Raw genomic sequence first — 12,649 nt, forward strand, 5'->3', positions numbered from 1 at the left:
CCTGCGGGGAGCTGAAAAACTGAACCTCCATTGAGGTCAACCAGGAAGAATGGATGTGCCCTTTGCAGGATCTAGACTGTCAGGACAGCATAATCCACAGAAAAACGGCATAGCACTAATTGCAACCCAGACTCTCACAGTGTGGCTATTTGTCCTGTCTCTGTTGGCCGGAACATGAGCAGAGCTTTCTGAGACTGCTGCTGCCTTCTAGTTGATGATCCTGGTTATTTTGCTTAAACAACACAGGCCTGTGCTTTGTGACTCTACTTTTAATATTCTGATTTGGTGCATTGAAAAATCCCATATTTAACGTTTCGTTAAAAAAAAGGAGAGTGTGTTTTTCCCCTCCTCTTAGTTGACATAAATTTATAATTGTTAGTTGCCTTGAAAATATCTTATATCAGTCAGTTCAGAGAGTTCAAATACATGGAATACTATTTTTTATCCCTTTGCACTCTTTTGGCTGTCAATATCAAGTTTCACCATTTTCTTAAAGGGCCTGCTCCAAAGTGCACTGTAGCCAATGGAAAAACTGCCTTTGGCTTCCATCAGTATTGGTTCAGACATTCATAGAGGGAGTGGGAACACTGCACACCAAGGAAGTAGGAAAATATGAATGTTTTTCTATGCAAAATTGCAAGATGAAATTAAAAACAATCAATCAAAAACAATTTTCATTCAAATTGTCCATGGAAAATTTCAACTGTTTGCCCCCCCACCCAACAATTATAATTTAATTAATTGGGCATGTTGCCGTGGTCTTTCATGGGAGCTGTATTTCCTCGTATAACCATTCTCTTCCATAGGCAGGGCTCACTGCTTGGACTACATTTCCCATGGTGCACAATTCACAATCAAAATACTTCTGATTTCAGACAAAATATATTAGATTACAGCCAAGCTATTTTATATTATTTCCCCATGAAAACATGGAATTTTCCAAGAGAAATAAAAAAAATAAAAACCCAATTTCCAATTTAGCTTTACACATTAGTCCCCTATTAAATATTCTGTTTCATATCTCATTTCTGTGACAAGTGATAACACCAACCTTTACTGTACATCAGAGGAGTCATTGGAGATATTTTGAAATACTCATTGTTCTGTCCTCTCATTTGTCTCTTCTTTGGTCACAGAGAGCATCTACAGGATAAATGGTACTGGGGAATTATACCACAGTGACTGGCTTCATCCTCCAGGGAATAACAGAAAATCCAAAGGTGCAAATCATCCTCTGCATGTCATTCTCCTTCATCTATTTCTGCACCCTGGTGGGGAATCTAGGGATGATCGTGTTAATCCGTGTTGATCCCCGACTCCACACCTCCATGTATTTTTTCCTCAGCAGCTTGTCTTTCTTAGACATTGGCTACTCCTCTGTGATTGCCCCAAAGACGCTGGTAATCTTTTCCGCAGAGACTAAAGACATTTCTTTTGCAGGGTGTGTAGTTCAGTTTTTCTTCCTCTCTCTCTGTGCCAACACCGAGCTTTGTCTCCTGGCTGTGATGGCCTACGATCGCTTTGTAGCCATCTGCAACCCATTGCTTTATCATGTTGTTATGTCCAGGAGAGTCTGCATCCAGTTGGTGCTGGGCTCTTATCTCTATGCCTTTGCCAATGCGATCGCCCACACTAGTTCTTTGTTTTGTCTGTCCTTCTGCCACTCCCATGTCCTCGATCATTTCTTCTGTGACATCCCCCCTCTCCAAAAGATCTCATGCTCCAACACTCGCATCGATGAGCTGGTGCATTTCACCTTTGCAGCTATAGCAACCATTGTCACCATTGTGATCATCCTTGTCTCCTACACATATATCATCTTTGCCATCCTGAGGATCCGCTCTGCTGAGGGCAGGCGCAAAGCCTTCAACACCTGCGCTTCCCACCTGATGGTCGTTGCTATGCTGTATGGGACTCTCTTCTTTATGTATCTGCGCCCCATCTCCAGCGACTCAGCAGATCAGGATAAAGTGGTGGCTGTGTTCTATACTCTGGTGATCCCCATGCTGAACCCCCTGATCTACAGCCTGAGGAACAAGGAGGTGAAGGATGCCTTGAGGAGAACAATATATCAGAAAATTATTCCTCGCTATAAGTAAATGTGGGGACTTTTTTACTGATCAGTATTGGAGCACAGGCATGAGCTAGTTCTGAGTCATTACATCAACATGCAGAAATATCCTTCATTATGTGATATACAAGAGAAGACAGTAAAGAAATGGAAAGTTGAGCCAGATAATGCAGGAAGGCGTAATTTCACTTGATAACAATGTCCAGTAACAGTGTTATAGCTTTTCCATTATGCATTGTTATGTGATGTCTGCAAGGATAAGTATCTTCCTCATTGGTTTCATTTGCTACCAAACTGTGTCAGCTAGTGTATAAAGACACATAAAGAGATGATATCAAGAATGTAATTTTTTCAGTTTGCCACTCCTGTCACCTCAGCACTCACATCCCACACCAACCATCACTTTACAAGGAAATAAAGTACATTGTATATGTGGAGGTATATTTATAAATAGACAGACAGATTGATGGTTATGCACAGGGCTGGGTGGGTAGCTAGACAGATCGATGTGCGGATAGATAGACAGACAAACATCATTTTACATACACATGCAAGAGGAAGGACGACCCATTGGCCAACCTAAGGCTAATGAGGTCTCAGTTCAAGTTCCTGCCATGTGACCTTGATTAGGTCACTGAGAACCAGTTTTTCAATGCGGGTTAGGTGCCTTTAACAATCTTGGTCGCATGGCTTGTCTACAAGTAAAATGCTACGGAGGCACAGCTGTATTTCTGAAGTGCTACAGTGTAGGCACTACCTATGCTTACAGGAGGGGTTCTCTATTGGTACAGATAATCAATCTTCCCAAGAGGCCATAGTTGGTCAACAGAAGAATTCTTCCTTGACCAAGCACTATCTACACTGGAGGTTGGGTCGGCACAGCTACGTCTCTCAGGGGAGTGGATTTTTCTAATTAAAATTTCTAGTGTACAACAGGCCTTAGTCTCTCTGGGCCTGACATTCCCGGCTGTAAAATGGGAATAAGGGCAAGTCCCTATCTCACAGATGGGTAAGTACATTGAAGATTGTGAGATGCGCAGCTACTGAAGAAGCAATAAGAGTAGATAAGATCAGATATTGCACAAAGTAGCCACCTCGCTGTATACTTACCTGTCTACATTTGAAAAGTGAGTACTGATTTTGGATGCTTCTGTTTTTCAGTTCCCAACCTGAGACCACTTCCCAGGACTGGGTTATCAGGCAGCGCTGAGCACTTGCCCTCTAAAACCTTTCTAAGAGGTCTCAGCTTGGGCACCCAAAAATGGAAACACCCAATACTGTAGCAGAATGAGAACTCAGCTATAGTTAAGGCCAGCTTTCTGTTTAACTGTGGTGTAGCTTTTAGAGCACTTAGAACAGTCAGATTGCCTCACAATTTGGTGTGTCTCACAGGGGCATGGGGCTCTGCTATAAACCCAAATTTGGGGCCATTTGATCACAGAGTTACTAAGATACAGCTCCTACCCCCAAACAGCTTTTCTTAAAATTAGCAGATTCTATACTTCCTCATACCTAACATTAAATCTACAGACTGCTCTTGTCTCCCGCCTCACGACTGACAATACCTATGACAAGAAAAACCCGCTGCCCTGCTCCTGACATAACCTACATTGTTTGGTATTGGAATGATGTCAACAGGACACATTCACCTGTCAAGGGCACATGCACCTGTCAGGGATGGTCCAGATAATACTTGGTCCTGCCTCACTGAAGAGGACTGGACTAGATGGACTGTTGAGGTCCTCTCCAGTCCTATATTTTTATGATTTATATCAGGAGTTCTCAACCTTTCCAGACTACTGGACCCCTTTCCAGAGGTGGATTTGATCTTATGTACCCCCAAGTTCCATGTCACTTAAAAACAACTTGCTTACAAAATCAGACATAAAAATACAAGTGTCACAGCACACTAGTACTGACAAATTGCTTCCTTTCTCCTTTTTATCATATAATTATAAAATAGATTGCAACTCTCCCATTGAGAAACACAGATATAGTACATAGAGCAGTATAAAGAAGCCATTGTCTGTATATAATTTAGGTTTGTACTGACTTCGCTAACACTTCTCATGTAGTCTGTTGGAAAACTAGGCAAATATCTAGATGAGTTGATGTACCCCCTGGAAGACCTCTGCGTACCCCCAGGGCTATGCATACCCCTGGTTGAGAACTATTGATTGATATGACTCCTTTACTTCGATCACACTCACTGGGAGACTGAGATCCATGTCTCATCATATCTCAGTCACAGCTCCAACTTATTCCTCTGCTATTCAGTACATCTACTGTGCAGTACAGTGAATGCAGCTGGAGTGCAAGCAGATAATTCCCAGTGATTATTACCAGCTCCAGTGGGCAGAGTTACGGTTGCATGGGCATTTCCCTGAACTTTGTATTTCCTGGTTTTCACAAGTTTGAGTTTTGCTGAACTCAACATTTTGGAATGGCATGAGCCATCATGGGACAACCATAACTCTGTGCTAAGGTAGGTTTTTTTTTTTTGCCATTTATTCACTAGTTAGTCTGGAAAATATTGATGTAAAGCCTATAATTCTTATCTGTCTGTTGCATGCCTTTATTGGTTCTTGTCTAATACTGAGATTGTATGCCCCTTGGGGCGGGGAACATGTGAGTCTGATTTAGTTTTGAAACACCTTGCACATTGCTGGCTGCTCTGAAAATAATAATAATAATAAATAATAAATAATAATAAACATAAGTGTGATGCTAACATGTTAACTAATCCATCATGTCCTCCTCTTATTGTCGCATATAGGAGCAGGGTGCTATTTCTTTAGTCTGTGGGTATGTCTAGGAGGAGGGAGAAAAAATATTCTCCTTAACCTCTGATGATAGGACAAGAAGCAATGGGCTTAAATTGCAGCAAGGGAAGTTAAGTTGGACATTAGGAACAACTTCCTAACTGTCAGGGTGGCTAAGCCCTGGAATAAATTGCCTGGGGAGGTTGTGGAGTCTCCATCATTGGAGATTTTTAAGTGCAGATTAGACAAACATGTGTCAGGGATGTTCTAGATGGTGCTGCCATGAGTGCAGGGGATTGGACTTGATTCCTGTGATTCTATGGTCACAGAGAACATGCCATGCATACTGACCTCCACCAACACCACCCAACAGCTGCACAGTGGACCCAGCAACAGAAATTAGACCAAACTAAATGAGACCCAGAGAAGACTAGTCTGTTATGTGCCACAGGCAGAGGACATCAAAGACCTAGGTGCACCAGTGCTTGAGACCTCTGTAGTGGCAGGGAAATAAGTGAGTGAGATATACCCAGATAATCCTGGCAAGTGACTCACAATAGGATGCTTCTGAGGAAGTTGAACTGCACCCCCCAGGTCACTGCCAATCTGATCTGGGGGAAAATTCCTTCTCAACCCCATATGTGGCGATCAATTGGACCCTGAGCATGTGAGCAAGAATCAGTCAGACAGCCAAGCATGGGAGAGGGAATGCTCAGTGCCACCTGAGCGAACCAGCCCTCTCCATTCAGGGTGCCAGCTCCAACCTTGGCCATCCCTGATGCTTCAGAGGAAGATATTTAACAACAACAACAAAAAAACCCTCCCAGAATATAATGGTAAAAAAATATCCCTTCCTAACCTCTGCTAGTGACAAGCTGAAAACCTGAAGCTTTTGCGATAGGAACATAAGACATAAACCACAAGTGAACCCCAGGGCTGTTGAGCCCTGCCTCCACCATCACAAGCAACCCCAACATGCAACTCCATCATACAATCAGACTCATAATTCATCCCGCTCTCTATTAAAGCTAATTAAGTGGTTTTCCCCCACAACTCCTATTGGGAGGCTGTTCCACAACCTCCCCCTTGTGGTGGTTAGAAACCTTCTTATAATTTCCAGCCTGAATTTGTTCACATCCAGTTTATATCCATTTGTTCTTGTGACAACACCGTCCATTAGTTTAAATAGCTCGTCACTCTCCCTGGTATTTAACCCCTTAATGTAGTTATAGTGCCTGATGTTAGCCCCTCTCAACCTTCTTTTTATGAGACTAAAAAAGCCAAGTTCTTCCAGTCTCCTCTCATGAAGTTCTCTGTACCTGTTCTCATTTAAATTAATCTTTCTTCAACATGGGTGATCAGAACTGTGCACATTATTCCAAATGACATCTTACCAGTGCCATACAATGGCATTAATACTTCTCTCTCTCTACTGAGAATGCCTGTCCCCGTGGTTCTCAACCTATTTACCATGGTGGGCCGCATACGCAGCTCTCTATGTAACATTTGGGCCGCATCCAGACAATGTATGTGCTACCTGTATGGCCCCGAGGATGTCACATGGGCTGCAGCCATGTGCTGATTGGGCCACAAGTTGAGAATCACTGACCTATCCTAATACATCCCAAGGTCTCATTTGCCTTTTCACAGTCTCATTACAGTGGTGGTTCACGGTCACCCTGTGATCAACCCCACAGCCCGGTTTCTCTCCTCCTCTATTGCTTCCAGCTTGTGATCTACAACTTGTAGAAGTTCCTATTATTAGATCCTTAGACCTTTCACTCTGTACTATTGAATTTCATCCTAAGACTGTCAATCCCGTCTTCAAGGTCAATTCAAATCTTTCAGTATAATATTCTGATCCTCCTCTGTATTGGTGATGCCTCCCAACTTTGTATCATCAGCAAATTTCATTAGCACATGCCTACTTTTTGTTCCGAGGTCATTAATAAAAATATTGAACAAGATTGGTCCCAAGACCAGCCCTTGAGAAACTCCACTAGTAAGGTCTCGCCAGTCTGATCATTCTTCTTTCAGCACAACCTGTGTCTTTCTCCCATTTAGTCAATTCCTTTTCCGCCTTACAAGGCCTGTTCTGTTCTCTAGTTTAACGAATAATTTCCCATGTGGTACCATGTCAAATGCTTTACTAAAATCCAAATATATTAGATTTACAGAACTCCTTTTATCTAAAAATATCAGTTATATTCCCAGAGAAGGAAATGAGATAAGTCTGGCATGATCTACTTGTAGTGAACCCATGTTGCATTACATCTCCTTTACCATTTACCTCTCTGAATTTAAATATTCTGTTTTTCACAGTTTTCTCTAAAACCCAGTTCCATCTGTCAGTCTCAGTTAGGGGCAGTGGAATAAGACTTCAGTGACCTTGTTGAAGAATTATAGAATTCATCAAAGTTCCAGAGTTTTCTATCCTCCCTCAGGCTCTGCAGCATACTATAAAGCTAGGATGCAAGGATGTATGTTTGTTTTCCCTTGCTTGTTACTATATTCTCCTCCAAATTGCTTTATAAGTGCAGCTAAACCACAGTATCTCCATAATGGACCAAAAAGGATTTGATCCGATCTGAATACCCAAACTTTGAGTTATTGACCTTTGGGCCAGTAGTGAAATTGATTCAAGCCGTGTGACTGGCTGGACTAGAAGTTAGTAGATCACAGGTCCTGGTTCTCATGGGAGAGTTCAATCACCTCGATATCTGCTGGGAGAGCAATACAGCAGTGCACGGACAATCCAGGAAATTCTGCACAGAATATGAATTTGGTGTGAATTCTGCATTATGCAATGGGGCAGAATTCCCCCAGGAATAATGGGGAGAAGAGGTGAGAATAAACCATCATGTCGCTCAATACACGGCAGGAAGATGCTCAGATATTATGGTGATGTAAGTCTATGTAGAATAGAATCAGAAATTGGGGGGTTATTTTGGGCTTCCTTCCACCCAAATGTGGAAGATCAATTATCCTTGTGAAAAAAAAAACTTGGAATAGAAATAGTGAGCATATGAGTAAAAATCTCTCCTCGCACCCCCACTCCCAACAGAACAATATATCGGAGGGCAGTTATTCTGTACCCAAAATGTCTGTCTGCAATGTGAGCCTTAGTTATTTAATTGTGCGATTCTGTCATCAAGAGATCTGAAAACTCCAGGGAATCTGTCTTGGCTTTATAAGCTAGCAATAAACACTTCAACTTAAAAATCCCTCCTTTTACTAATGTAAATCCTTTGAAGCCTTTCAGTAAATGCCAGCTTTCATCAGCAGGTAGGTCCCATGGGGCTATATTTGAACTAAGCGGGGATAAATAATGGAGTAAACCATTGTATTTTCCTGAGTTAGAAGCATTTGCTTTTTAATGTAACTCTATTTTATCTTATTTATTGGTTAGTCAAAGTGAAATGCAGCTAGCAGGCCGGAAAGCTGAAATAATAGGAAGCAAACTATGTAGAAATTATTCATGACGAGCAAGATTCTGATACAATCTCTGTTGTTGGGAAGTAATTTAATCCTCAGATTGCACCATTCATTTACATTGGTTAATCATGGTGTGGAATATTATGCAGCGTTAGAGCTGGTTGATTAATTTATATAATTTTTAATGATAATGAAATTTTAAATGTTGTGGGAAATTTCATGCAGCTTCCCCATCACCATCACAGATTTTACAAAAAACCCCACAAAAATAAAACAGCAGAGCCCCTCCTCTCTATGTACATATTTTGATTTGAAAAAATGTTATTAAAATCTGTAGGGTCTTAGGTTCCAAATTTCATCACACATTGAAAATCTCCCACTCCAAATATTTGGAGTTTGTTTCCCTTTTTTTTCCTGTGACACATCAGAGGAAGTTAGACTACACTGAACATTTTCTGCAAAAATGCATTTTTCATAAAAATATGATTTGGTTAAAATAAATTCAACCACCTCCACTCAACATGGGTTCCAACATATCACATTCTGGTCCTAAACAAAGCAAAGGGCTACATAGATGACAAACAGTTTTACAGAAGAGTTAGTAAACCCCAAAGTTAAAGATACAGATGCCATTTTTAATTCTTTCCCCTTCTGCATATGCATTATTAGAGTTCAGGTAGTTTGAAGCCAATTGAAGTTTTGCCACCTGTCTTTAGTTAAGATCAGGATTTAGTGCAAAATATAGACATATATGCAACTGACATGAAAATTATCAATACATTTCTAACCAGTAAAGCAGAACTAAATGACAAACTCACTTTTCTGCAACACTGAAAAAAAGTCCATGTGGCTCTAAGTACAATGTATGTACTGGATAGCACGGAGGTAGTGCCACAGATAAGGCTGAGTTTGCTTCCACTTAAGCAGAAATTCACTGTGGTGTGCTGAGGTCACTGCCTTTCATATGGACCATATTAATTCCTTGTTTCCTTGTACTCCCCTATTAATCTGTCTGTGTACAGCTGTTGCCTCTGGACATGTTTAAGCCATGTCCTCCTCATAGTTACAGCACTACACCCTAACTAACAAATGAATTTTCTGAGAATTTGCTAGTGCATCTGTTAATAAATTTCTGAGTTAAAATTAATTAAAAATATATGCCCTTTAAAAATTAAACACAGTGTCAAATTATTTATTTCTCCCTAAATAACCCAACCAAGGTCCTCCCTATTTCAATGGAAATTATCAAAGTCCTGGGTGGATCTGGAACAGTGGGTGGTTTCTGAAAAGAACTTTTTAGATCTTTTTCCCTTTTATTTTACTTAACTGAAAATGACCTCTTCACAGTAAAGTGTATTAACAAAACACTATTGATAGTGTCATAGTCTTTGAAACAATTCACATAGTAATTTATTTCAAAATCACCTTACATGCAAGCTCATTTTCATTAGCACTCCGTGGTGTTATATTTCACATGCTCAATGTTGTCTACATATGAATTTTAGTATAATTTTCATGTGAATGGTTTTTAAGGACACTAAGCCAAATTCTGCACCCTCTACAACTGGGTTATTTTGAGAGTAAGTGCATTAACTACTGTGCAGTCACAATGGATTCAAACAACTTTTCGTTTGTAGGATTTAGATTTATTTATAAGAATATACTCAGGTATGCAAAGCGATCATACAATTGATGATGCTACAGTAATGCATATGAGTGACAGTTACTATGTTAACCAACAAGAGGCGCTGAACTGGGACTCTCTAGAATGCAAGCAGGAGTGTCCACAGCTTGGCTAAATCGCCAGCCATTGAAGCAATGGACTATAACAGAAGCACGTCCTCTGTACATCAGGCAGTGAATGGGACACACATAACGCATGCTAACCAGTGAGTTACAGACATTAAGGTCATATGTTGCTATGCATTCCAGAGTGTTTTGTCTACTGCGTACTCTGTGAAGAACTTGCAGCTATCGCCAGCACTCACAGGGAGATGGGACACTCAAAAGCCCACGGTGGTGAATAAATGTAAATCAGTTGCTATAAGCATCATGATTAATTATTTTTCCCTGCAGATAACAAGGAAGTTAACACAAATGACTGGAGACAACCACACCACAGTGACCAAGTTCATTCTCCTTGGATTAACAGATCGTCTGGAACTGCAGGTCCCGCTCTTCGTCACATTTTTTCTCATCTATCTCATCACCCTGATGGGGAATATAGGGATGATCTTGGTAATTCAGATCGACCCCCAACTCCACACCCCCATGTACTTCTTCCTCAGCAACTTGTCTTTCTTAGATGTCTGCTATTCCTCCACCATTGCTCCCAATATGCTGGTCAATTTCTTAGTGGAGAGCAAAGCCATTTCTTATAGCGGGTGCCTTACGCAATATGGCTTCTTTGTTGTGTTTGTCACCACTGAGATCTTCCTCCTGGCTGTGATGGCGTATGATCGTTATGTGGCCATCTGTAACCCATTGCTCTACATGGTCACCATGACCAAGAGAGTCTGCATAACGCTGGTGGTTGGGTCGTATTTCTCGGGCTTGATTAACTCTTTGATAAACACAAGCAGTTTGCGGAGATTGTCCTTTTGTGATTCCAATGTCATCAATAACTTTTACTGTGATCTCACCTCTCTCCTGAAACTCTCCTGCAGTGATGTCTCTGTCAACGAGAGGCTACTCTTTACCTGTGGCAGTTTGTTTGAAATGAGCACATTTCTGATCATCATCATCTCGTACATTCTTATTGTAATTGCAGTGCTGAGGATCCATTCTGTCCAGGGCAGACATAAACCATTTGCCACCTGCACCTCCCACCTGACGGCTGTGACTATATTCCATGGAACCATTTTTTTCATGTATTTGCGACCCAGTGCCAGCTACTCACTGGACACAGATCAAATAGCCTCTGTGTTCTATACGATAGTGATCCCCATGTTGAACCCCCTGATCTACAGCCTGAGGAACAGGGATGTGAAATGTGCTGTAAGGAAATTGCTAAGTAGAAAAGTGATTGTTACTCAGTGAAAATCTAGCATAACATCCTTCAGAGTAACTAACGGGGAAGGGTGGTAGGAGAAAGAGGTCTATGCTGGGGTGGAATCAAGAACTCCATGACAGCAGTATCACCAGAAACAGCGTAAAGGCTCTTCCAGGTGACAGATATGTAAGGTGTTTATCAAAATCACACAATGTGCATTGCATGATGTAAATTCACTAAAGCCAATTATATCACTTAAAAGTTCTGTGCTATCAGATCCTGAGTAGAATAGCATCGAATCAGTCTGCTCCATTTTTATTCTAAATAAATAAAACACCTTTCATGTAACCCCCACCTTCCCAAGTGCTCAGCCCACTCTCATGGTTAACTGGATGGTGTACCAATACTCCTGACCCCTACTGGGTGGACTCAGAGTTATGTTCACAGCATGCAAATAGAGACGCTAGATGTAAGCCTAAAATACACTTTTGGAAGGTTGCAACATAACACTTTTATTTCTTTAGAATTCAGAACAATAACATACAAGAACCTTGAAACAGAGAAAGACAAAGCAGGCTGTTCCCTAAGGCTATGTCTACATTGCACACTCCTTAGGGTGACATGTAAAGCCCCTCACCTGGCATGCCTCCTAGCAGCACTATAAATAGCAGTGTAGGCAAGGAGGCATTGCTTAGATGAGTAAAGACACAACTGAACTTGTAAGGTATGTACCTTGCGTGGTTCTGTACATGCCCAGCCACTGTCTCCTCAATCTACACTGCTAAACTCACCCCACCTTGTTCTAAATTAGCTCTCTGCAGAATGACTCGGATCATAAGTTTCCTAATAGAGCTTCCTCGCTCTGGGTCATCACTTTTCCCAAGTGCAGGACACACAGCCTCAGTTGCTCTGGGACTGGGTGATGGAGCTCCAGTACCCCCTGTTCCCCATTGTGAGCTCCTATAGCAACTCCACCGTAGTTTAGACTTTACTGCAGGGCCAGATGTTATTCAAGCATGAGTGCTGAAGGAACTCAAACATGAAATTTGCACAACTACTAACTGTGGTATGTAACCTGTCAGTGAAATAAGCCTCTGTATCAGATGACTGCAGGAAAGTTAATATAATCCTGATGTTCAAAACACGATATCGAGATGATCCTGGCAATTACAACAGTAAGCTTAATTTCAATACCAGGCAAATTGGTTGAAACTACAGTAAAGAACAGAGACATAGATGAACATGATTTGTTAGTGAAGAGTCAACATGTTTTTTGTAATGGGCAATAAAGCCTCACTGATCTATTAGGATTCTTGGAGCGGGGTCAACAAACATGCAGACAAGGGTGATCCAATTGATATAGTGTACCCAAACTTTCCGAAAACCTTT

The 12,649-nt window shown here is 41.3% G+C and overlaps 2 protein-coding genes across 2 annotated transcripts; both read left to right on the forward strand.

Annotated features, from left to right (window-relative positions):
- Positions 1–1,154: 1,154 nt before the first annotated feature.
- Positions 1,155–2,099, forward strand: LOC127051289 (olfactory receptor 1009-like). The gene has a single exon (XM_050953375.1). It carries the CDS (start codon positions 1,155–1,157, stop codon positions 2,097–2,099), a length of 945 nt encoding a protein of 314 aa, XP_050809332.1.
- Positions 2,100–10,350: 8,251 nt separating this feature from the next.
- On the forward strand, positions 10,351–11,307 carry LOC127052826 (olfactory receptor 1052-like). Its single transcript, XM_050956934.1, has one exon. It carries the CDS (start codon positions 10,366–10,368, stop codon positions 11,305–11,307), a length of 942 nt encoding a protein of 313 aa, XP_050812891.1. The 5' UTR covers positions 10,351–10,365.
- The last annotated feature ends 1,342 nt before the right edge of the window (positions 11,308–12,649 follow it).

The sequence above is a fragment of the Gopherus flavomarginatus genome, chromosome 5 (genome assembly GCF_025201925.1).
Source record: "Gopherus flavomarginatus isolate rGopFla2 chromosome 5, rGopFla2.mat.asm, whole genome shotgun sequence".
NCBI classification, from domain to species: domain Eukaryota; kingdom Metazoa; phylum Chordata; order Testudines; family Testudinidae; genus Gopherus; species Gopherus flavomarginatus.